This window comes from Labrus bergylta, chromosome 20, assembly GCF_963930695.1.
Source record: "Labrus bergylta chromosome 20, fLabBer1.1, whole genome shotgun sequence".
In the NCBI taxonomy this organism is placed as follows: Eukaryota; Metazoa; Chordata; class Actinopteri; order Labriformes; family Labridae; genus Labrus; species Labrus bergylta.
This window is the reverse complement of record NC_089214.1, coordinates 23,494,959-23,519,932: the sequence shown is the minus strand read 5'-3', so window position 1 is coordinate 23,519,932 and position 24,974 is coordinate 23,494,959. Positions and strand designations below refer to the sequence as shown.

The following is a 24,974-nucleotide window of genomic DNA, read 5'->3' as shown; positions in this document are numbered from 1 at the left end:
ATATGATCAGAACATGGCGAGGCGTCTTTAATTAGACGATGACCTTTGATCTCTGCAGTCTGATCCGTGCTGCTTTCATGATCAAATAAAACAAAGTGAATATTTCTCAGTCTTCTTTCTGAGCTAAAAAAAAAATATCGTCATCCCAAAACCTGCACAGAGTTGACCATGAGCAACAGGCTGGAGTTCAAGGACGGCACCCTAATGAGACATTTCCACCATGACGGTAACGCTGACCTTTTTGTGCGTTTGGTGTGTGTGTGTCGTCGTGTTGACTGGAAACAGAGACTGTATACACATGCTCAGTACGCTTACCGTCAACAGCCATAAGCGAGCAGATGGACTACAACAACAATGGCCGACTGAGTTCTGTTTGTGAAAATGTGGAGTGTCATGACTCCCAGTCGTTTCCTCTAAATATTCTCTCTGTGTAGTTCAGGGTCACTCGGAGTAACGACCACCTCATCGTCCCAACACACAATCGTTCTCGTGTTAGCTGAGGGGCGAGGCCAGACTTGTGATACGTGCACAAACACACATAAATAAATATAGATGATTGACCCTTACCTCAACTATTTCTACTTGATAACACTAGATAATTAGCTTAATGTTGGTTTTATGTTCAACGTCTCATTTTAAATGAATTATGTGCATGCGAACTCCTGCACACTCAGCAAGCAGAAAAACATGAACTAGCAACATTTTGGTACAATGCCCGTTAGTTCCTTGAGAGGAATACAGAGTGCATTACTTTCCTTTTGTAATAATAAAGACCTAATAGTTGGTTTTTACATAAGTCCCGCCTCTGACAGGATAAAAAGCCAATCATAGTTTAGGATTCCGGGGTGACCAATCAGATATCTAGGGGGGCCCATGCCACCCTTCTGGAAGCAACCATATTTGGACAAAGAGGGTGGAGCTTTGTCCAAACATGGTCGCTTCCGGCGGCACAAGAATGTTCACAGAGAGGCGGAGTTAATCAAGACAAGCAGCTCTTCTAGCCTGACGTGTCTCGTGTTTGTTCTTCTTTAGAAATGAATGCTGCACGATGTTCGTCACTGAATAACGAGATGAGCTGACTTCAAAGGCGAGTTCAGGTGTAATGGCGGACCCCTGCAGGCTCAGCGCCTCATTGGCTGCCAATTAAAGTGATGCTAATGTCCAAAATGAAACAGAGATATCGATTTGAAAAAGAGACATCAATAACAGGCTGTTAAATATACACAACAGGGTCAGTGAGATTAAAGGTGCTGTGAAGAGAGGAGAAAAACCTGAGGGCACAAAAAGTGAACAGCAGGGCATTATGGGTAATGAGCTGATCATTGTTTGGTCCTTTTTCTAGCAGCGAGCTGTAACAAAAAACAAATGTAACATCTCGCCGTTGTATTTATCACGTTCAACACGAGCAAAGTCTGAAGCCTGGAAGTAATTTGTGGAGCGATGAATTATTCTGCACACCTTCGTCTCTCTCTCTGCAGGTAAACAGAGCCGGCAGCACGGGCAGCCGATGAGCAGATTTGTAGCATTTGCTTTTGATATGAGTGATAATATTTAGAGAGCGAGTGATGAACTAGGTGTGCCTGTCGGGGACTGTGATGTGTTTGACGAGAGATTTGACTTTTAATTGCATTCTTCAGTCTGCATGCAGATGGAGTCTGGACCGTACGCATAAACACTGCAGCGGCGTGACGGCAAGAGAAGGTCAAGACAAGTTTGGAAACTATTCCAGTTGAGAAATAAAGTCAGCGTAAGGAGCTCTGCAGGCGCAGTGTTATTTCAGGGGTTTCCCACTTTAATCTGTCTGTGGAGAACATTTAGTGCCGCCAAATGCACTCTAAATGTCTAAATAATCCTCGGCTTGGTGTCAACGTGATAATTTTACTCCCAATCAAGTCAGAGTCTCACTGATTCCTCCAATGGAATAACTGCAGCAGCCAATGAGAGCCAGCAGACCGGGAGGCGTCACCAAACATGGCCACTAAACCATACTGAACTTTTATATATTTTACTAAATTATAATAAAGCTGAGCACAAAAAAAGTTTGAGAACAGACATAACTTTTGTTGTTCTCTCCTCAGATTTAAATTTCATCTTTCATCTGGTGGCGTCCGTCTGTTTGACTTATTTTCACGCTTTTTTTACACGTTCAGTGTGCTAACACGTGCTCAGCCTTTATCCCACCGTTTGTGTGCATTCATTAAAAGCTGACATATCGGCCTTCAGCTCTTTGAGTCGACACACTCTGACTCTGTGTGTTCACACTGCACACACACTGAATATTTTCATCAAAACAGCTTTTTAATAAACTTCCACCTGTGTCAGGAGTCTCTGCAATAAACAGATTATTCAAAGTCTTCATGTGGTTCAGTATTATTTCAGAGTCTGCATGGGCTGCTGCAGGTTTGCAAAGTGGACATTTTGCAGACTGACAGCTGATGAACTTTATTCCATCAGGATGCTCTTGTTACGGCTGTGTGTTTCCCTGTACTGTTTGTCCCTTCTCCCTTTCTGTTCTCCAGCCCAGGTGAAGCTACTATTTGCACAACGAGGTACACCTGGCCTTAGTGCTTAAAAGGCCAGTGCTGGCTGCAGAAAGAGAGGCATTTTGGAAGAGGCATTTGCAGTTGAGACTGCTGTGCCTCTCAGTCTGTTGTCTTTTGTTAAGTTACTTTCTAATTTGATCTGTGTTATCATTAAGTTGAAGTAACTGTAATAAATCCCTTTGTTTTGACTTTTGTAAAGGTGTTTAGTGTCTTTTAATGGGTCAATGTGTGGATTGTTGTTAGTCCCATAGGGCTGCCTTACGGTGGGTGTAACACTTTATAGATCTGGTATGACCATTTCTCCTCAAACGTCCCTCATCGCCTTTTGAAACAGTCGCAGTGACAGAGACACAGAGACGCACCTGTGGAGCGTGACTGCATGCGCATACGGGTTCAAATAGTAAATGTTTACATAACTTGGCTAGGAGCAGCATGTGTTCCTGGAGGATGCCTCTAGAGGGCACCAGAGAGTTCAGGCTGTTTGTAACTGATGTGTGAGATGTAAACTGTCACTGTGATCATACTATACTATCATAAATTAAACATCAATAATCAATAGATCAGATCAGACTGATGACTGAACAAACCGTCTGTGCTCTGTTTCTACAACATGTTCCTCTGTGCAGGGATGTAGCGGTCCAGGTGTTCAAGTTGAAATAGTGACCGTGTTATCTGGTGACTTTTGGCTGAATGCGCCTTTAGATGTCCTCTCTGATGTCTCTTTGTTTAGTCATTATATCGTCAACATATCCTCATCAGATGTGTATTTAACGTGTCACCAGTCACCAGTTTACCGGGTCGCTCGCTGAACTCTTGTCTCCATTTAGTTTTTCTTGTTTCCACGGCGACAGAACTGATCCGTCCCAGATGTTCTTACGGACATGTTTGACTCATCGTGCAGACGTGGATCATTACAGACTCGACTAAAATGTTCTGTCACTCTACACTGCCCCCTACTGGTCATGTGCATACTGCAGTTTGGGTCTGTGTGGAGCTAATTCTTTCAGGTTGTGCACAGCCAGCGCTCCAGACAGACGCAGGGAATGTGTGGCAGCCATGATGCGTGCGTGTAGCTAAAAGCGAGAATACCTCTTCCTTCAGCGGCGCTGTTTGACGAGCTGGAGGTGAGAACGTGTTGCATGTTTACAGTCAGTGAAACCGAGATGGTCACTAGAGTGATTCAATCATCCAATTAGCTGTGATTATATTCTGTCCTATTAGTTCAGTCTGTGCACAAGAGGAAACATTAAGTAAGGCAGCACAGAGTCCTTCTTCTAAAGGGCTTAGCTTTCTCACGGCCGCCTCCTGAAGTTTGACTGGAAACAAAAGATGAAAAGTTGGTGACATTTGAAACAAAGCGAGTACACAGGGCATGCTTTGTTAGAATAGCAGAGGGGGATACAAACAGAGGACGCTAAGAAATGACCTGGAACTGAAAATGACCTGCATTCTGTGTTGGAAAATGTTAGCGTTGGATGACTTAGTCCTGCTGTGGAGCAGCGAGGGGGCGATGGCTACTCAAACAGATCACAGGCAGCCTGTCAAGCAGTCAATATTGACTCAGCTGTGGTTTTCTGTTGGTGTGCGACATGGCTGGATAACCGAGTTAGCGAGCAGCATGCATCCTGCCATGCCTCTGATTCCTCTCTATCTGAGCTGGAGGACGCCCGCTGAGGGTAAATTCTCAACGCAGGCACAGTGAGAGTGGGGCGCGGGTCGGGCTGGCCTTGTGTGTTAGCTCCTGTTATGTGTTTGTAAAGGCAGCTGGGCACATGTGCAGCACATTCTTCCAGCCAAAGCTCAGGATTCAAACAGAGAGAGAGAGAGAGAGAGAGAGGAGACAACAAGGAGAGAGAGAGAGAGAGAGAGAGAGAGAGAGAGAGAGAGAGAGAGAGAGAGAGAGAGGGAGACAACAAGGAGAGTGAGAGAGAGAGAGGAGACAACAAGGAGAGTGAGAGAGAGGAGGAAGGAAGTCGGGAGCTGCGAGGGGGGGGGGGGTCGTGGTTTTTACTTACATTTGCAGCCATCGTCCCACAAATATCCGGGTAGACACTCCTGACACTTGGGCCCTGTAGTGCCCTCCTTACATATACAAAATCCTGTGCCATTACAGCGATCACTGACTGAGCCAAAGGGATTACAATTACACTCTGCAAAAACAAGACACACATACACACACAGGCTGGAAACAGGGCGGCACTTTGACTCCTCTGATCTCCACATTCCTCCAGCTCGTCAACAATGTGACCATATTCAAAGACTCACAGAACAGAATGCTACCATTTCAACTGTAATGGAGACAGAGTGAGACAGAATGAAGCTGATAATAGATGCATGTCATCGTTACAGCATATTTGTAATTATCAGAACATTTAGCTTACTCTTCAACAATGTGCAGTGAGCAAATATGCAAAGCATTATCAGTAGCTTTGATTTAAGATGAACAAAGTGGGCTAATCTTCACATGCTGCACTAATTCATATGTGATTCACTCACACAGAGAGACAGAAGAAGAAGAAGAAGCGGAGAGGAGACAGCTGCAGATGTGATGAATCAGAGCGCATGGGAAGGTTTCAGACGGATGACAGTGCGGCACATTGAAATGGGCATCGTAGTAATATGTTCTTTAATATTCTCTCATTTCTCAATCATGTAAATATCTCAACTTATTCTTTCCTCTTTGCAGACCTTTATCTTTAACAGACGCCACACTTACACCTGCAACATCCTTAAAAAGAAACCTGTCTGATATAAAACAACCCGTTGAATCTCTTGTGTCCTATGCTCAGCCGACCTTCCAGGTTTCCACAGCGACTTGAGCGCTCTGCAGTCCGAGTGACACCGACTTTGACAGCTCTGACCATCACACATTGCACCTTCTGCTGCTACGCGGCTGCGCTCCACCGATGTTTGCAGGTCAGGCACGAGGCCGGAGTTGACGGCTAGTGACAAACGGGGGGGGGGTCGTCAGGGTGACTGGGGGCAGTGGGGGTTGGGGGGAGGTGACGCCTCTGTGACGGTTTTCAGCTGCTCCTCCTGAGGCCAACTCATGGATGTGACATATGCACTGGTGTGGCGCCTTGTGACTGCCGGTGTGACTTCGCTGTGACATTTCTCTCAGAAGTCTTGTTTCCTGTCAGACTCGCCCCTCAGGACGCACAAACACACCTGCCACTGAGTATGTGAACGCACACTCCACAGGCTCACTTAAAAACCTATCAGAGAACAGGACCACTGCCCTAGGTACAAGAGAAATGCCATTTTCACACATTTGGACTCGTATGAAACAGATGATGCCGTGTATGAATGTCTGCGTAAAGGTCATACACAAAACGACAAAGACACCAGATGGAAACGGCGTGTTAGCGTATAAAGGTTTGCAACATTTAGCACTCTGAAACTTTATCTTTAATATTACATGTCTAACTGTGTAAAAATACAAAGCTAGCAACTCTCCTGCATTGTGCCTGAGACGTCTTTTCTAACAGCTAACACGTCCGTCTATGGCTGTGGAGCTGAGAGTACACAAGGCTGAGGATGCCTACACACTCCACGATTTCAGGCCCAACCTCTTTAAAATGGAAACACATGTAAATTAGCCATGTCATAAATTAGCATCTTCAAGTTAACAATTGATTAAATTGATTGTTAAAGGGGCCGGCCCTTATGTGCTCATGCGGGGCCACGACCCTGGCCGTTATAAAAGGTCAGGCTTCATAATTGACTACTGGTTATTATTGGAGGATTTGCAGTAAATGAGCTCTACTTCTCCTGGTGCTCACACTTTTCCTTGTCAGATGCTAAGCTAAGCTAAACTAACCACCTGGTGGAATTAATGAAAGTGGCATCAAATTCTTCGTCTGACTGTTAGCTTTACGAAACCGTCCCGTTTTCAAGCTCCGAGTCCCGAGTCCCCACATATCTAAAAAACACTAACATGTCCCGTATTGAAACACACCCTGTCCCAGTTTAATCAAACCCAAACAACACACCATGCTGACAACACTGATTTGTCTGTAAATATGTCAATCAGTGTCGTTGCCATGGCTGCTGCTGTTTTAACCAATAGAAAAACATCACTAATGCACCGCGAGTCAAAGCTAAAACTCTGATTGGTCTGATCATGTGTCAATCAATCTCAGGGTTGCAGCTGTTGCTTAGCTAGCCTAGCTTATCATGCTAACGGGACCTGCTGTGTAACGACAAGTAGGCGAAGTGTGAACACAGACTGATCCACAACCATCAATATTCAAGTGTAGCTCAATAAATCAGGAAGCCAACGATTTCAGACCACATCCATAAAAAGAAAATAGAACAGGAGGAGCTAGCAGCTAAAAAACAACTTTAACATTGTGCATCAAAAAGTAAAAAAGCTAGCTGTTAGTGCAAACTACTAAAAATACAAATGTAGTTTTCAACTTCAGCTACACTGAGAAACATATTCACTACATCAAGCACTACAAGCTAGCAGCTAGGAACCAGCTGTAACGCATTATAAGCTAGCAACAAGAAGCTAACTGTAACACATCACATCTATATGAGCTTGTAGATTAGAAGAAATTATCAACATGAAAATGATAAGAACTATAAAAGAAGTTAAAAAAGACAACTGAAATATACAGCTTCAATCTCAAACCTGCTGTAAAATACTTTAAAGCAACAAGTCATCATACTTTATCCACTCTGAAACAGTCTCATATTCAAGACAATTAAAACATGAAGCTAAAAGTCCTGTAAGCTGGCTACACACTAGACTGTTTAAAGCTCGATTTGCCTCCTGGGGGGGGGGGGGGGGGGGGGGGTATGGGGGGCGTGGCGAGGCTTGCCGCAACTGATTATATGTCCAAATAATCCTTGAGTGTTTGGTGTCACTACGATTATTTCACTGCTCCTGATCGAGTTGGAGCCTCCCTGATCTGGAATCACAAAGACATGTTTGATATTTGTGAGTCCAGATTGAGCTGCCTCAAACAACCAATGAGAGCGAGCCAACCAGGAAGCATCATGCTGCAAAGTGTCTAAAACTCGCCTAAAACAGTACCCAAGCCAGGACTGCCAGCTGACCACACCCATTGTCCCCCATGTTTGTTTTTCTTCTGAAGTCATGTTTTATCACGTGCATTTCTGTGAGATCTTGTGTCTGTGGAGATGTTTCTACAAACAGCAGGTGTGTGGTCTCTCTGGCCAAATCGTCTTTCGGTTGTGACTTTCTTAATGTCTGTGGTGTCCCACGTTTCTTAAAAATGGTTCAGATTTTCAAATCGTCTCGTGTGTAGCCAGCTTTGTGCATCACTGCGATGTATCTGACTGTAGATAAGTTCCTCAGTGTAAAACACCTGACAGTACAGAGAGATCGTGGTGCTAAAGCAGAAGAAGCAAAAAGGAGGACGTTATGGAGACCACTTAAAAACATGGAGGGTGTATGATGATGATGGAGTGATGACACTTTCTTATGGTGACAAGTCACAGACAGGAGATGAGGCAAGGAAAGTGTTTGTGTGAAAGCAGGGTGGCAGTGAAAGGGGGCCAGGTGGTGGTGGTGGGGGGACTAACCTATGCAAACATTTTCATCGTCCAGTTCTGCAGAGGCATTTCGGTAGAAGCCCAGCTTGCATAGCTGGCAGTGCTGCCCCCTGGTGTTGTGCTTACAGCTCACGCAAATGACGGTGTTTAGCAGCTCGATGTAGCTGCATCGGTTGGAGTGGCCGAAGCATTCGCAGTCTTGCAAAAAGAGGGGAAGTGTGAAGGAAAGAGAGGAAAAGAAGGGAAGGAGAGGAAAAGAGGGGAAGGAGAGGAGGAAAGAGAGACGCGGTGGGGACTGTTGAAATCGTTGCAGTATTTGCTGTGACGGAGAAGTTAGCAGGTATTTAAGCGAGGCGTGATGGCATGCAGGGTTAAAACTGGAGACTGCTTTATGAAGGAGGAGGATGGTGGGTGGGGGGGGTCACTCATGAGTAGTCTGGCATGGACACAGCCATAGTTAGGAAAAAGACATCACATAAATAAAGCACGGCGTTAGTACGACTGGAAGAGGTCACATCACGTCAAACACACCACAACATGATGCGAGGAAGACTCCACATGAAGGCACAGAGACACGGCCACATCGGAAACACACCACAGCAGTGAAGCAGGTCAAACCATGGACGAGGTGGAGCTTTCACTCAGGAGATGGGAGTGAACTGTTGTCTGATTTATCTGTGCATGGATGAAACTTTGAATGGAGTGCCAGATCAAAAAATGCAAAATGACAACTTCTATGGCTGCACGAGCCCAAAGTCCTCCAACAAATACCTCTGAAGTGTGCGGACGGTTGATTTTGAAAGAATCCTTCTAACACAGCTCCCGTGTGTGTTGTGGGAGCGGTGGAGTGCACTGTGAGTTGTAGTTCAGAGAGAGTGAGTCCCTGCCTGCTACGCGCTGTAATGTCATGCTAAATTAGAGATATGGAGTTGTAGATGAACTGAAGAAGCTCACGCTGCAGTTTATGATACTCTCTGGCAGCTCTGGCCTGGGGGGGGGGGGGGGGGGCAGCTCTGCGCCCTGAGTAAGGATCAGTGTGCCAGACCGAGTGACCGCTGACATGGTGTGTTGCAGCGCGGACAGATATGACCCTTAAGCCTTGCTGGCTAATGGATGGAGAATAAGGACAGGGCTTTGGTCAGAGGGATTATGGTTATTAAGGATCCATATTGAGGGCAGGTCTCTCTGTCTGCCAAGGAAGGAGCAGCGAGTGTAGTCCACTCTACCTCTCACCTAAAGCAGAAAATCTGGTCGGTGTGCGAGTGCGACCGTCCACATTACGCCTCACTCTGGCAGACGTACTCTCAGAAGACAAATCATCTCTGCGCTTCAGAAATAGGCTAAGGTCATAAATCATGCACGCACGGGGAATAAAAAAAGTCTCCACTTGGAAACATGTCCCCCCAAAAATAGTCACAGTCTCATGCAACCGCTTTATTTTGACTGAGGAAGAAAGGATCGGGGGACTTTTAGTGTGTAAAAGGCTTCAGAGACGAGTGAAGGTGGAGCACTGAGCTGCACACAGTGCTCTGACATCAGGTTAGTGGTGCAGGGTCACGGGGGCTAACAGCTAAACAGATACATCAGTTCAGACAGAGAGAAGGCTGGGGGGGGTTGTCTAGGTGGGGGGAGGGGGGGTGTCAATGTATGAATCCAGAGCTCCTACCTCGCTTGCTGTTTGCAACGTGGACAGAGGGGGCAGTGGACAACGCAACCTGAGGAGCTACTAAACAAATTGAAGAAGAAACAAAAGAAAAAGAAAAAAACATGATTTATCAATTAAACCAGAGAACATGTAATGTCAGAGAATCACTGCGCATCATGCCGAATCCTAAACGTAACAGTAAGAAAAAGAAACAGAATGATGAAGGATGGCTTTGGGAAATAAAGAGTGACATTGCCAAGTGGAGCTGGCTGCCTGTAGCAGCATCTGTTACACACGCCTTAGATGGCGAACAAGCCTAATATTATGGTCCCTCTTTTATGCCTCATTTCATTAACAAGTGCTTAGTGTAACTCAGAGCGTGTGTGTATGTTTCCCCAGACACAAACTATCCCCTGACAAACTGCTCTCCAGCTCAGCCGAGGCCAGCCAATGATTTCCACCTTCTCAATGTGTGCAGAGGAGCGTGGGTAAGGAGCTGGCTCGCACTGATCACATCAATCCCTCCCTTCTTCTCCGCTCATAAAACAAACAGTGTGAAGAAGGAATAATAGGCCCAGCCTCGGCCATTGTGCTGGGCCACATAAGCCCCCGACACATACACTGTGTGCGCTCGGCTGCAGTCATGGAAACACTTGTTGTTTCTGCACGTGTGCAGCATGGATTAATCTGAGACGAGGCTAACATCCATCTGCATAAAAAAACAGCATGAAACCTCGGCTGCCTTAAGATGGGATGGAGGATCCCTGGAAGATCTGCACATAATTAAATGTGTATATATAAATGTATAGTGCTCAGATTAAGTGTTGGAGAGGATAATCCATTCATCAACATGCTGTAACATGTGTGCCCTGTGAAGACACTGAAGGAGCCAGAAGCCTGTCTTATGAGCTGCAGATTGTTTTGTTCTGTGAGGAGAATAGCCAAAGAAGGGTGAAGGGGAAGAATTACCCAACAAATACTTTCAGCTACCGGAGCCTCTTGTTTCTGTTTGTGCTCTCCTTTCACCTGGGAAAATGTGGAATAAACAGTTGTTGCATGTTCTTACAGTTGCCTACCTTCTTTTCGGTTAGCGACACCTAGCGATGAGACATTCGGCCGAACTGCGTGCAATTGAGAGAAACCAGGAGTTATTCATGTATTCATGTGCACTGGTGTGATGCACTTCACATAAGAGGTCTATAGAGGTGGGGGAGGGGGAAGGGGGACTACGTGGTGGTGGTGGTGGTGGTGGACACACACACACATAACTGGAGACACGGACATGTCCAGCATGACTCGAATCTGTAAATCAGGAAACAAATACAATGGGGCAGGGCTGATGCATCCACAGGCCCATCGGAGAGACGTCGAGCGTCACTGTGCGACTTCCATGGGCTCGTATGTGTGTGTGTGTGTGTGTGTGTGTGTGTGTTCATGGCGATGGCAATGATGAGTGACAAACTGAAGAAAAAAAGATAAAACCCTGTGAAACTCTGTGTTTAAGTCGTGATTAATGCGAGCGAGCGGCATAACAAATTAAGAAGTTCGGGGCGCATTTTGTTGAATTCATCAGATGGACTGAGTAATCGATATCTCATTACAGTGTGTTTCTGCTGGGAGAATAACAATGAATAAATAATGGCAGGTGTTGGGACTGGGAATGACGGACTGCTGCGGGTAGCATAACCTCATAATTACATACAAGTCAGTATTTCCGTGTCAGGGAAATGCGCTGCGGCCTACAAATGAGAGGACTCGAGCGAGGGGAGGAATACGGATACGTTTCCTCATCGTGCCCTCTCGGCCTCTTCACTTGATCTCTCCGTCCTCCGGCTATCGACTCCATGAATGATGCAATCTCACATAATGAATGTCCGGTGGCGTGTCGGCAGGAGGCCTCTCACACTAACTGAGTGTGCGGATAAGACAACTGGATCCTGAGTCTGTCCTTTTCCTGCTCTGGAATCAAATCCTGCCTCTTAGCTGTGAGCCTGAGTCTTCACTTAAACATCGGCAGGCGTAGAAAAGAGCTGGAACAAAAAGACGATCCTGCTCTTTCATACTCTTATCTGCTCGTTTCACATCATCTCCCGCTGAGGGATTCTGGCTCCGTTGACGACATCGCCACCGAGCTGAAGTCTCAGGAGTCACTCTTTGAAAAACGACAGATTAACAAATAAAGAGCTTAAAGAAAAAGGGCGACATCCGCACACAAACTCAGGTCGTAAATCTGATAAATCGACAGGAGCCTGGTGTGCTTTTATCCTTTTGTCTCCGTTGGACGTTGACGCTCTCAGAGTTTAGCTGACGTGATGAAGGCGCTCTGTCTTGATCTATAACGCCTAATTGGTAAAGTGAGTCCTTTTTAATCATTCTGTGTTGCTAACTGATTGGATGTAACACACATCTGGGCTCCATTCATTATCCTGTTGAGGAGAATATTCAGGTGGAGCGAGTGAAACGAGTGGTGATGGATTTTAATCAATGCCATAGCCGTAATGAAATGCAATCTCGCGGAGCCAGAATTGTTTTTTAAAATATTAATTTCACTTTAATGGTGCGCATTAGGCGATTCTGCCCAGCTTAATAAACTTAGAATAGAATAGAATTGAGAAAAGTCAATACGGGATTCAATTACCTTCAAACAACAACATGAGAAGTGGAGAGCTTTGTTTGTGTCCGTCTAACAACCTGAAGGACGTGGTCACCTCTTTATTTGTCCACTCCACTCTGCCTTTATTAATCTCACACTCGTTAAAGCCGCCTGTGTTTGCTCTGAAAACGTCCTCCTCCTCGCTGTATGCCGGGACACACACTCATGAGGACTCTAAATCCCTGTGGGCTGATCTGGATGAGGAGTGAAGACTTTGGTTTGTCAGAGTGTCCTCTCTACACCACACACACACTCACACACACATTTATCAGCATGCACACACTCTCGTGCAGGATTTGAGGACAGCTTTGGACATGGTGAGGTCTGGCATTACCATGATGTGAATATGTGTGTATGAGGGGCATGCACACACACACACACACACACACACACACACACACACACACACACACACACACACACACATACACATGCCCGTCAGGCCGTGCATGAAGAGGAAGCATCACCTCTCAGGTGTGAGGAGGAGGGAGGGAAGGGGGGGTTTGGTTTTCTTGGCCACTTGTCCATTTCTGACTCATGACATCAGACTTTACGACCAGTGTTCCCCGGCCGTGTGAGCTCGCAGCCTAAAGCTGATTAAAAACCACCTGGGAACAATCTGTGTCTGTCACAGCGGAGAGCTGGAGACCTGCCCGCTCATCGTCTTAGTCTTTAAACGATGAAGGACAGGATAAGTGTGTGTGTGTGTGTGTGTGTGTGTGTGTGTGTGTGTGTGTGTGTGTGTGTGTGTGTGTGTGTGTGTGTGTGTGTGTGTGTGTGTGTGTGTGTGTGTGTGTGTGTGTGTGTAGGCCGGCTCAGTTACAATATTCCGCTTAAATTGTAAAAACAATCTTCACTTATAACCAATCTTTTCTGCTAAGAGGTAAATGTGAAGACTTAGTCCACAGAGGGAAACAGCGAGCTCGCCTTTCATCGACTAAATACAGACGTCACCACCGTCACGTCAAAAGAAGGTGGTGGACTCCAAAATGCAATTATTGCTGTTTAAATAAAGTTTCATAAACCAATAGACGAGGTTACGATGGCGACGTCTGCTCCTAATGAAAGCCTCTCACACGGCTGAAGGCTTCTTGTACTTTAACAAAGATAAAGTTATTAGTCATTATTGAACGGGTCAGGCGGATTCATCGAGGACTTCTTGTCTTAGTCGTAAACCCTCAGCCGGTGTGTTTAAGTCAGACAGGGAGGGGACGCTCTGCTAATCAATGCTCGGCTCGGGAACAAAGGATGCTCAGTGAGAACAGAGCTTTGAGGCTGTGGATGCACTTTGACTTGTTCAATACAGTCCTTCAGTGGCTGCATCACGCCGCCTTCCAGGCAGCCGTAACCCGAGCCGTGGCACCTCTCGTCTTCCTCCTCCTCCTCTTCGGGGGCTACTGGTTGAGGAAGATAATACTGGCTGAGGTGCTCATGGCTCATATTAAAATGACCTCCTGTGACTTTACCCAGCCAGAGAGGTGCTGGCACTTTAATAAAGTCTGGATGCCATTTATTTATAATGCATGGGAGAGAGGAGGGGGAAACAAACGAGAGTCTGCATGCAGCGCCGGGAGAGGCTGGATGAATTAATACCATATAGCCCCCAGGTATTATTTATCTACTCCCACCCAACAAGAATGGATGTTAGTGTACACAGTTTATTGTTCCCCCAAATGAAGACTGGAATCAGAAATGAACAGTTGGCCTGGAGGTCAGGGGTCGTGTGGTGAAGGTGGCACAGAAGGCAAAGCAAAGCATCGAGCGGTCATAGAGTACAGCGACTGTTTACTTACTAACTGGACCAATGTTATTAGGGATACCTGCAAGGGGGGGGGGGGTGAGAGAGAGATGGGGAGAGAGAGGGAGAGAGAGAGAGAGAGAGGGAGAGAGAGAGAGACAAGTTTGATCAGCATGAAGTGAACTTTCAGAAAACAATCAAATAGAGCTCAACAGTGACCGTCAACTTTTTCGGTGAATCTGGCTCTGTTAACAGTTCATAAAACCATTATATCAACAGATTGAAGCCTGTTACCATGACAACCAGCTACCCAAATATTTGTGACTAAAAAACATTTGATTCGGCTGCAAAACGGCGTTAATAAACGGAGAACAAGGCACAAGGTTACAAGACTGTTCTTCATTTTCACCCGGAGTCACGGAACTACATATCCCACAATGCATTGCGAATGATCCCTCTTCATCTTATTGTAACTTTTGTAGTTGTTATCGTGTTTGATACAATGTGTTTTAATATCCTGTAGTGTTTGTGAATATATAAATTACATTCAATGTGGAATAACAATGTAATTAGTACACTTCACGTTAGTTAACAAACTAGCTAGCCGGCTGACGGGCAGGAAACATTGCCATGGTAACGGCGAGTTCCACCAATCAGAGACGTAAAAAGAGGAATAAACCGTGTTATTAAATCGAGGTTGATATTAGATGAACTTGTGTCTCCTACAGGAGCATAAACCATTGTCTCACAATCAGGTAGCTCGTGGTCAGTCTACCTGTGATGGTTATGACATCATGGATAATAATCAAATCAGCTATGGAGAAAATGAACAGGATTTTTTAACTTCAGGAGCTACACTGTTGAGCCCCATAAGATCTTTAAATCATCCTGCTACATGTTTGATATCATCACAGCTCTTTAGTCTGGTCTTCTTCAAACTGTAGCGTTCAATGGCATCACCATTGTCAACAACCAATAGGAGTGGCCTCTCCACCACCAAACAGGAAGCTGTAAACTAGTAAACATGGCGAGGAGGTTAGGAACGTGTTGCTCTCCTGGACGGTGGAAAATAAGGAGAACCTGGAGGAGACGCGTCCTCCTCTTTGTACCACGAGAGAGAGGAGGGGGACAGAAATGACCACGACTCTGGAGACCCCCGATGTGACCATCCTCCTGCAGCTCCAAACCTTGTCACCACTTTGACTTCCTCTAAATGGTCGAGTTTGATCGTCTTCATTCTTACTCTCTCCACAGCTCCACCTCTCTCTCCTCCACCTCAGCTTTCTGTTCATAAGGTGGAGTAATACATTTACACCAGGTGCATGATGGGAAATAATCTCTGGATGAATCTAGGCGTAGTCCTGCAGTCAGTGACCTTGAAGATCCTCAGTCTTTGTAAAATCTCAGTCTGTGATGTCAGACGTTACTCTTTGAACATTTTTATTTAATTTAATTTATGTTTTTATTTTAGAGACAGGACGGTGTAGAGAGAAATCAGAGAGAGAGAGAGAGAGAGAGAGAGAGGGGGGAGAACGAAATGCGGGAAGAGAGCCAAAGGTCGGATTTGAACCTGGGACGTCCACCTGGAGGACCAAAGCCTCCGTACAAGGGGTGCGAGCACTAACCACTAGGACAGTGGTTCATGAAGGGGGGTCCAGAAAAAAAATGGTGTCAAAAAGTCTATGAAGCACTGGGGCACTGGTGGCGCAGTGGTTAGTGTGCGCTCCCCATGCATGGAGGGTGTCGTCTCTAGCGGGCGGCCCAGGTTCAAATCCAGCCTGTGGCTCCCTTCCCAAATGTCATTCCCCACTCGCTCTCTCTCCCAGATTTCCAACTCTATCCACTTTCCTGTCTCTCCATTAAAGGCACAAAAAGCCCAAAAATGAATTAAAAACCATCTGAGGTCCAAACAGCACATTACTTATGAGTGATTTTCTCATTAAAGGTGTAACATGTAGAACTGTAGTCTTGACTCATGTGTTCTCAAAGAGGAAGCAGCTGATCTTCATGGTGAGGTATGCTCGGAGGCTTGTAGCCACTTCCTGTTTAAGATGTCCCACCTGTTTGAACACGCACTTTAAAGAGCGTGCAGTGTTTACCTGTAAGTTTTGATGAATCCAAACATTCCCGTTTCTGTCCAGTGGCGATCTCAGTCTTCAGTCACATTTTTAAAAAGTCGTGGGGAGTCAAATATGGGAGTCGTCTTAAAAGTGGCAAGCTTCTTCTCCACACATCAGTCTTTCAAACATCTGCAGCCACACACACACACACACACACACACACACACACACACACACACACACACACACACACACACACACACACACACACACACACACACACACACACACACACACACACACACACTGCCTCTCCGTCCCGGTGCCAGACAACCGCTGAGCATACATTCCGTCTCATCGCTACGGTGACCAGATCTGTGCCACACCGAGCCGTGGATCTGACGAGACGTCCTCCTGTCCATCACGTCACCCTCTGTGGCGATGTGTTTTTAATTAGGACTCACGTGTGGCGCTCTCTCTGATCTGAATCCTTCACGTGATAAGGCAGCCTGCCTGCTAAAACAAACAGCCCCCTCACCGCGGGGACAGAGGGAGGCGTGCTGGGCAAGAGGAGGAATGCGCCCACGTGAACCAGAGAAGAAATGGAATCAAAACCATAGCTTTCTTCCTCTGCAGCTCACCACCACACCTACGGCGGAGGAAGGCGAGGAGGTGGGGAGGCTTCAGTGCAGGATTCTGGAGACTTTCATCTGATGGACCTGTCAAAAAAAATTCTCCAAACACGGTGATGAACCATGAGGACTTCCTGCGTGTGTGTTTGTGTACGTGCACTTTGATCAAATCTGTCGTTCAAACCCCTCGCCCTCCGATCTCTGCCTGCAGGTCGTACATGATCAAAGATCTGTGACCTGTCTAAGAGCAGGTACGCACAGAAGGCAGGCGGAGCTTAATGGATGTCAAACCACAAGAGGACGGGCAGATGTTGACCATGAGACAGGAATAACGAGAGCAAGGACATTAACGAGGAGAGTCGAGACAATTTGTCCAAAAGTCTTTGAAGAGCCTTTTAAATGTTGTTCCATTTCTTTGTTCTCTCCAAACTGAACATCTTCTCCTGTCATGTGTGTACAGCTGCTCATGGTTGCCCTCCGCCACGCTCACACTCCAGAAACGGATCTCGTGGGGCAGGAGAGCGCGTCGTCAGACGGAGCAAAACCATAGCGCTGATGGCCCGCGGCGTGCACGGGCTATGTGGGAATTGGGGGTTAATGTTTCCGGTTTATTGTGGAGACAGAAAGGGTTAATAAATGTTTCTCTTCATGTGACTGTTTGCATTCATAACACTTAAAGGGATACTTCACCCATTTGCATTAAGCTTTGTATCATTAGAAACCTGGTACACTGAGAAAAATAAATCTGAGGAGAAGTAAATTTAACTTAATTGAATCTGTGAAATCAACAATAAAAATTCAAGTTAGTATCTTTACACAAATATATATATAGTATTTAAGTCAAAAACATTTGTTCAAAATACAAGGCATTGTGATTTTTTTAAGAACACGAATAATTTAAGTAATGTGAGCCAATCTTTTTAAGTTCATCCATACAACAAAAAATTATCTTATTATATATACTGTGTTTTATTCGGTATTTCAAAACACCAAATACTACAATAGTCATGCTTGTACATGATGTACATGATATAATTAAGTTGATTTGACTTAAAAATGCCATTAAATACATTAATTTATACAAAGACTAGTTTTGTTTGATCTACATAATAAAATCAAGTTGGTTATACTTGCAAATTTCATTTACTATATCGGAAAAAGTGAGTAGTTTATACAAAGTTTAGTTTTTCTTAATGTACTTGAAAAAATTAAGTTCACTTTACTTGGATTTTATTTTTCATGTAAAAAAAACAAGTAAGTAGTTTAAACAAAGAACAATCTTGCTTGATCAACATAAATAAATTATGCAAAAAGTTGCCTTATTTTTTTAAAGTAGATCTAGCAGAACATTTTTTATCAGTGGACCATTTTGAATGGTTGGGCATCCTGCCTTCATTTTCCCCTGAGATGGGAAATCTTTGTATTTCTAAGTCTGAAAAGGAGCTTCCAGTGACGCAAATATCGTCATATTACGCCATCGGAAGCTGTTGCGGTTAGCAGGGTGAAACTACAGCGCTAGTTCCTCATATTTTCGACCACTGATGCTACAGACCAATCACAGATCAGTGGGTGTGAACTCACTTCCAGAATCGAAACTTAACGTCTGCCATATTGCTTGGAAGCTATGCTAACAGGCTCTATGGAGAAAGCTGATAATGGTGAAAAAATATAAATATAGCGGCGAGACGGCTGCTGCCGACAGGCCGGTCTTGTGTTTTGGCCAAAAAGACACTTTCTGTCTTTTCTCGGCCAAGAAGGCACCAACTTCAAAATGTATTTCACATTTCTACTACATATATGACCCAATGTCAATACAGATTCATGTTTCAACGGGTCAAGTATACCTTTAAGGTCCCCTCTGCAGAAGTCAGTGGCCCAGTTCAGTCCCCCCCCCCCCCCCCCCAGTCAAAAAATGTCTGGCTACGCCCCTGTGCAGAACATCAGCGTTTAAGGATCCATTGTTGTAATATTAAATGGTGATACATCCGTCCTGTTCATTCTTCTTCATCTGCAAACTGTGTGAGAAAAGAATGCACGCCTTCAGCTGCAGCAGTGGAGCAAACTGTTTTTATCTGTAGAAGCTGCACGCCTTCTTTACACCGTGTATGAACACCCTCGTTATACTTCCACATGTAGGCTACTGTAAACTCTATTTATGCAAAGAGTGCATTAAAATAAAAGATGTCTCCAGTTACTCACACAGTCACAACAGTGAGACTGGGAGAGTTTTTATCTCTGTAAGTGAAGTGTAAAAAAGGAAGAGTCGTGCAGAGCTAAAAGGAGCCTGCTTAAGCAGCTGACGGAGCAATAACACACTGACGCTATCTCCATCGAGGCTGCAAGATTAGCAGGGGACTCAGTGCATTAAATGGAGAGGGATATAAATATGAAAGCAGAGAGGGAGAGTATTCCTCTTGTTATTGTGGGGGGGATTTTATCGAGCAGAAGGGGAAGTTTCCACAGAGAGAATCTTCTTTCTGTTGTAAGAAATATGTTTAGAAAGTGTTCAACATCAGAGATACATCAGCAGAAATCATGTTTGTTTTTTTAAAACCCGGCCTGCATGGCTGGGGCGGCTGTGGCTCAGCGGTAGAGGCTGTCTTCTCTCAACTGGAGGGTCGAGGCCCCCAGCTCCTGCAGCCACATGTCCGATGTGTCCTTGGGCAAGACACTTAACCCCAAGTTGCTGCTTCATCAGCGGTGTATGAATGTGTTTCCTCTGTAACTCAAAGGTCTCTCTCTGCAGGGATCCTTCCTGTAATGATGTCACACACTTAGAATAACTACCGGAGCCTGTCAGGGACAAAAACAACGACTTTGAGTGGATGATATTTGATAAAGTTTGCAGCCATTGCAGCCTGATAACCCGCTGCAGGCTGCGTTCAACATTTAACACCTTGTCTGGGTCGAGGTTTGAATGTGAATGATTGAAGTAATATGAGGATGAGGAGGAGAGGGGATTTTTTTGATCTGTTGATTTTTAAATTCATGTAAACTGATGTGTTGAAAACATAATGAGGCATACGATGGGTTAATCTACTCACTCTAGTTACAGTCAAAGTATCGGAGTGGTTGAAGCTCATTTGACAAACTCAGTTTGTGGAGTTTGGCGCCAAATGAGCTTCTCTTCCAGGTCATGATTTGGAACGCCGATGGTCCGTCAGTGCAATTATCCTCTTTATGAACAACCTGTGGGCTTGGAGCAGATGTCCGGGCTCCTATGTCGGCTCATTCGATTAATTCACAATCACCGTCATTTCCTCTCCCCTTCACCTGCCCGGACCTGCCATTACGGGGCTCGGCTGCAATCTAATTCCGTCCTATCGCACAGGAAGAGCATTAGCTTGTGTTGTCGCTGTGCTCCATTGATTTTTATGAGCTGTGCAGGGACGCTGGATGCTGCTGCATAGTGAACATGATCTCTGAGCACCGTGCGGCTCACTGAACACGATCTGTGTGTGCGTGTGGGGTCAGCACATACGACAGAATGCACATTTAAATGTAGGCATAAAGAAAAGAGTAGAGAGAGGCCTCATGTTCATCCTTCACTGGTTCTCTTCCAGTTCTGTTGTCATCCGTCCAAAACCATCGCTGTAACCTAATGCATCATCAGAAGCCAATCACAGAGCGGTCGCTCTCCCAGCGAGGGGCGTCCAATCTCTGGCTTCCTCCTCACTGAGCGAGCTCATCCCTCAGGAAGAAGACATCAAATGTGCCCAACCATTCAGTCCCCATCTTCACGTCTTCCTCTGACCTCACGCTCACATACTTTTATGATGTGATATTTTCAGGCTGCAGCTCAAACAAGCAGAGAATCGGACAAATGTGAATTAATGCAACGTTTTCAAATTGACGCAGGATGAAAAGACGCTGTAGAATGGAGGGTTGGTCACACTTCAGGTCAAAACAACATTATGAACGACCTGTTTTCCACCGTTAGCTAACAGCTAGTGTTATAGTCAAGACCACACTAATCGAGCCCAAAGCATACCCTAGACCAGAGAGCTCCGAGACCGCAAGTCACTCACTAAGACTGGCGTTTTCCTTCTAATCACAGTAATGAAGTGGAGAAATAGCCGATCAGTGGTGGTCTTGACCGGTCTTGATTTAAAATCTGAGTTGCCCAGTCTGAGACCAAGACAAGACCAAGTACAAACGCTTTAGATTCAGAGACGAGTCGAAGCCTTTTATTTCTCTGGTTTGGTTCTGACTTATAAAACAGAGGGTAAGAAAAAGTCCTGAGACTGAAGACTGTAAGTCCCTGTTCTCTTCTGACTGATGGAGGTCAGAGGTCATGAAGGAAGCAGACCTGAGAGAGACTCGTAGATAAGAATTTGTCAGAGTTTAAGTCAAACAGGTACGCAGGATGTAAAGTTACGTCGGACTTAAAATCATGCCGTGTGCACCAGTCTGACGTCAGCCCTGTTTGAGGCGCACCACCGTGTAACTTTAACGCCAAGGATGGAGCAGGCGTAAGTTAGAAAATCCGACTAGTATCCATGGTTACGGACGCAAAAATTAACAGTCAAGAAATGTAAAAAGAAAAGACGCAGTATCTGGAGAAGAGGGAGAAGAAAGGCTGCGGTTAATTCAAATACTTCTTCTCCTTTACCCCAACCCTGAAGAAAATCTCTCCAAGCTGAAATCTAAAGATGGCCGCCAGGTGAAATGTCATTGATTGGTCAGACTCTCTACTCTTAGGTGTTCTGATACCCAGACTAGAAGAGGAACGTTTCCGCTGTGTGAGAGAATGAACTGAAATAAAACTGTTTGTGAGACGTTGTTTCTGTCAGCATCCATTCTCTGACCTTCTCTGTGTCTCTCCTGCTTCCCCCCGGCTCTACCTGGACGTCTCTGAAAAGGAGCTTATCAGCTGAATTTCCACCGCAGGCGAAGTTGGTAATTACTTTCTGTGGCTGCTATCATTATCTGGAACTCTTTGGCTACATGGAGCGCAGTGATGGTGACAGGCTTCGCTAACCGTTTAGCGGCGGCACAGGCTGCCAAAACACAACCGCACAGAAATGCAACGAGATTGAATTCCTCAGGAGCAAAATTACGGCTTGCCTCGCTGCACTGCCCGAATCCCTCGCTCTCGGTGTGTAGATCTGAATTAAAGGTGGCAAGTCTTAAAGTGCCCAGGAGCCATGTTGGAAAGAGGCTCAGTTTGAGATTTAAGAGCAGGATTGAGGTGTGCGTTGGTGGCAGCAGCAACGGGGGAAGGAGTAAAAAAAAAAAACTGGAGATGGAAGAAACAAATATTTGAAAGAAAGATTAGCGTCACAGCTGCACAGAGCCGAGATGTGGAAAAGACAGAGTAAACAAGCTTGGTCTCTGGGGTGGTTGGGGGTGTTGTGGGGGGGAGAGAGAGAGAGAGAGAGAGAGAGAGAGAGAGAGAGAGAGAGAGAGAGATATGTGAGCATGAAACAAAACCAAGAGATGGAGCGAGAACAGGCGGAGGCAGGAGACGAAGAAGACGAAGGTGGTGGCGAGGAAGGGCAGAAGGAGAAACAGAATGCGAGGAGGCTCAACAAGACAAGATGAGTTCTAGAGAGAGGAGGGCTGAAATGGAAGAGAGGAATAAAAACCTAAACGAGTGGGAGCTGTGTGTGAAGGTGGATGTGAAGCAATGTGTGCACAGCACGCCTGTTTATGTGCATGGATGCATAAACACATGGCGCTAGTTAAACACACATTCGAGCTGCAGGCCTGGTGACAGGAACAAAAAAACATTGTACATAAACACGAGGCTTCTAATGTTGGAGGGAAATAATGCTTCACACCCCTGAACAGGATGAACACATCTACTAACCGTAACCTCTCACCCTTTCACTCTTTACTTTTACTGTCTAAAAGTTGTTGGTTTGTCCCTGACAGGCTCCGGTAGTTATTCTAAGTGTGTGACATCATCACAGGAAGAATCCCTGCAGAGAGAGACAGATCTTATACAGGAAGATGATTTTTTCAATCAGTCATTATTTGTAAAGCGCAGATTCACAACGAGTGTTATCTTGAGACGCTTTACAAAGAGAGCAGGTTAAAGACGTTACTCGTTAATAAAAATGGGACAGGAGGCGATGTGATAATAAGCAGAAAGGATTTCTCCTTTGTATTCCTGCCATTCCTGTTGTCCACACTTCCACTCCGCTGAGGTGGAGGTCGGAGCAGGCCGTGCAGCGGTGGTTGCGGGGACGACACAGTCTGATGGTGGAGGCTGGGAGTCAGGGACGTTGGGTGGTAGCAGTGCTGGATCACCTCACTTTTGAACCATTAACAGCTGTTACATCTCTCTCTACAAACACACCAGGCTCACAGGACGCAGGTTGGTCTACCTCTACGATCCGTTAGCTTCTCTGTGTGAGTCACTCTCACATCACTACAAACAAACTAACGAGGTCACGCAGCTCCAGGAACTCCTGAGGTCTTTGGTGTGTTTGCTGAGAGTAGAGCCCGACTGATGTGGGAGTTTTGCTGCCGACACCGATATCGAGCAGCAGAGAGAATCACTCCTATGATTCCTCGCCAGCCTCCACGTCGTCTTTTGTTATTATTTGGATTGAGAGCCTCCTGGTGGTGGAGTTTAATGACTGTGTGTTTAAAGTGATGAGACCAAAAACTTAGCAATGAAAAGTTGATGAAGAAAAGGCTTCCTTTGGTTTCCACAAGCATCGTTCAATAAATGATTGTAAATAGGAAATAAAACGTAAATCTACACATATTTAATGTCGGCTTGTTCTGTGGAGGAAGCGGAGTCTTTGCAGCACTTGAGTCCGAGACTCATTTCCCCACAGGGACAATAAAGTGTGTTGTATTGTTAGTACCATATCATCGTAATGTATCGTTAGTCCAGCACTGATTAATGTGCTTCCTAATTTCCACCTGAATAAAAAATGTAAACGGATCATTTGAAAGCTCACATTTACATATCTGAGACCAGCGTATAATAATGTTTGTGCTCATCATAACAGAATCAGATTTATTCCACAGCGGTATTATGAGCTCCTGTGGGATTTGGTGTGATGTATAGAAACACACTTCCTCTGCACAAGAGAAGATTCATCAGGAAAGTCTAAGTGTATGTGTGTGTGTGTGTGTGTGTGAATAATGAGTGTGAGGAGAGTGTGTGTCCATGATCAGCTGCTCCCTGTTGGACTGATAATAAGGCATCTGCCAGCTCGGCTTTAATATCCTCTAATTAGAGAACAACAGCATCAAATATGAATTGTAGGTCACGTAGAGGAACATTTGTTGTTACCTGCAGATATGAGGCAGCTGAGCAGGTTTACAGTCGGACAGTGGAGGGTTGATGTGCAGGTTTACAGTCGGACAGTGGAGGGTTGATGTGCAGGTTTACAGTCGTACAGTGGAGGGTTGATGTGCAGGTTTACAGTCGGACAGTGGAGGGTTGATGTGCAGGTTTACAGTCGGACAGTGGAGGGTTGATGTGCAGGTTTACAGTCGGACAGTGTAGCGCTGCTTTGTTTGAATCATGACGGTTTAATCCACAGTGTCCACACGTCTGATTAAAGCAGATCTATAAACTGCGAGGCTCTGCTGCTTCTAAATCTGAGCAAGTGTCTCTTAATCCGGTCCTGAGAACAAATCTATTCTTTGCATCGAGCTGCACACAGAACAAACTTTCATCACTGGAAGGTTTCTACGATTAGGACAAAATGTAGACGAAAGGAATTATTAACAAAGTTTAACGCCATGAAAGCTCATCTTCACCTCGAAAAGAAAGAAAAACATCAAAGCAAAACGGGAATTGGAAACTAATGTGGTCATTGAGGATAAATGAGGGGGAAGAAAGCCACCAATCGCCTGTCATGGAGCGAGTTTGAATCGAAGCTCAAGTCGTGTCTGGGTTTGCTGGAGGTTCATCACCTTTGTGTTGGACAGGATGTGGGATGACAGGTGACCATAAACACACCTTCTGGGACTGCCCAAGAACACTGCAGACATGTTGGGATGATATGAGGAGTAAGATTAGTTATCTTATCCAGGACCAGTGGAATGTGTATGGTCATACACATATCTTGGGGACAGTTATCAATAGTGAAGCTGTGTGTAAACAGCAAAAGTTGGACTCAAACCAACTACGATTAATGTTCATGAAATATAGTTTCACTTTATAGAGAACTATCTGGATGCTCACAGGAAAATAAAGAGGAGCTTTGTTG

At 45.3% G+C, this 24,974-nt stretch overlaps 1 protein-coding gene and 1 long non-coding RNA gene across 14 annotated transcripts in view; one reads left to right on the top strand and one right to left on the bottom strand.

Moving 5' to 3' along the window:
* The window catches only part of ntng1a (netrin g1a), a 108,920-nt gene that overhangs the window by 3,824 nt on the left and 80,122 nt on the right, over nucleotides 1-24,974 (bottom strand). For 3 of the 13 annotated variants that reach the window (XM_065948865.1, XM_065948866.1, XM_065948864.1), the window contains exons 5-9: nucleotides 14,158-14,184; nucleotides 10,788-10,832; nucleotides 9,733-9,792; nucleotides 8,097-8,264; nucleotides 4,559-4,693 (exon numbers count right to left, since the gene is read on the bottom strand). The exons of 1 other annotated variant lie outside the window; for it this stretch is intronic. In XM_065948865.1, coding sequence (XP_065804937.1) covers nucleotides 4,559-4,693; nucleotides 8,097-8,264; nucleotides 9,733-9,792; nucleotides 10,788-10,832; nucleotides 14,158-14,184 — 435 coding nt within the window. The remainder of the gene's footprint in view (nucleotides 1-4,558; nucleotides 4,694-8,096; nucleotides 8,265-9,732; nucleotides 9,793-10,787; nucleotides 10,833-14,157; nucleotides 14,185-24,974) is intronic. 9 more of the 13 variants (XM_065948867.1, XM_065948868.1, XM_029279925.2 and 6 more) reach the window with 9 other exon arrangements.
* On the top strand, nucleotides 14,197-17,448 carry LOC136177196 (uncharacterized). Its single transcript, XR_010664835.1, has 2 exons — nucleotides 14,197-16,944; nucleotides 17,255-17,448. It is a non-coding gene; the product is annotated as an uncharacterized lncRNA (long non-coding RNA).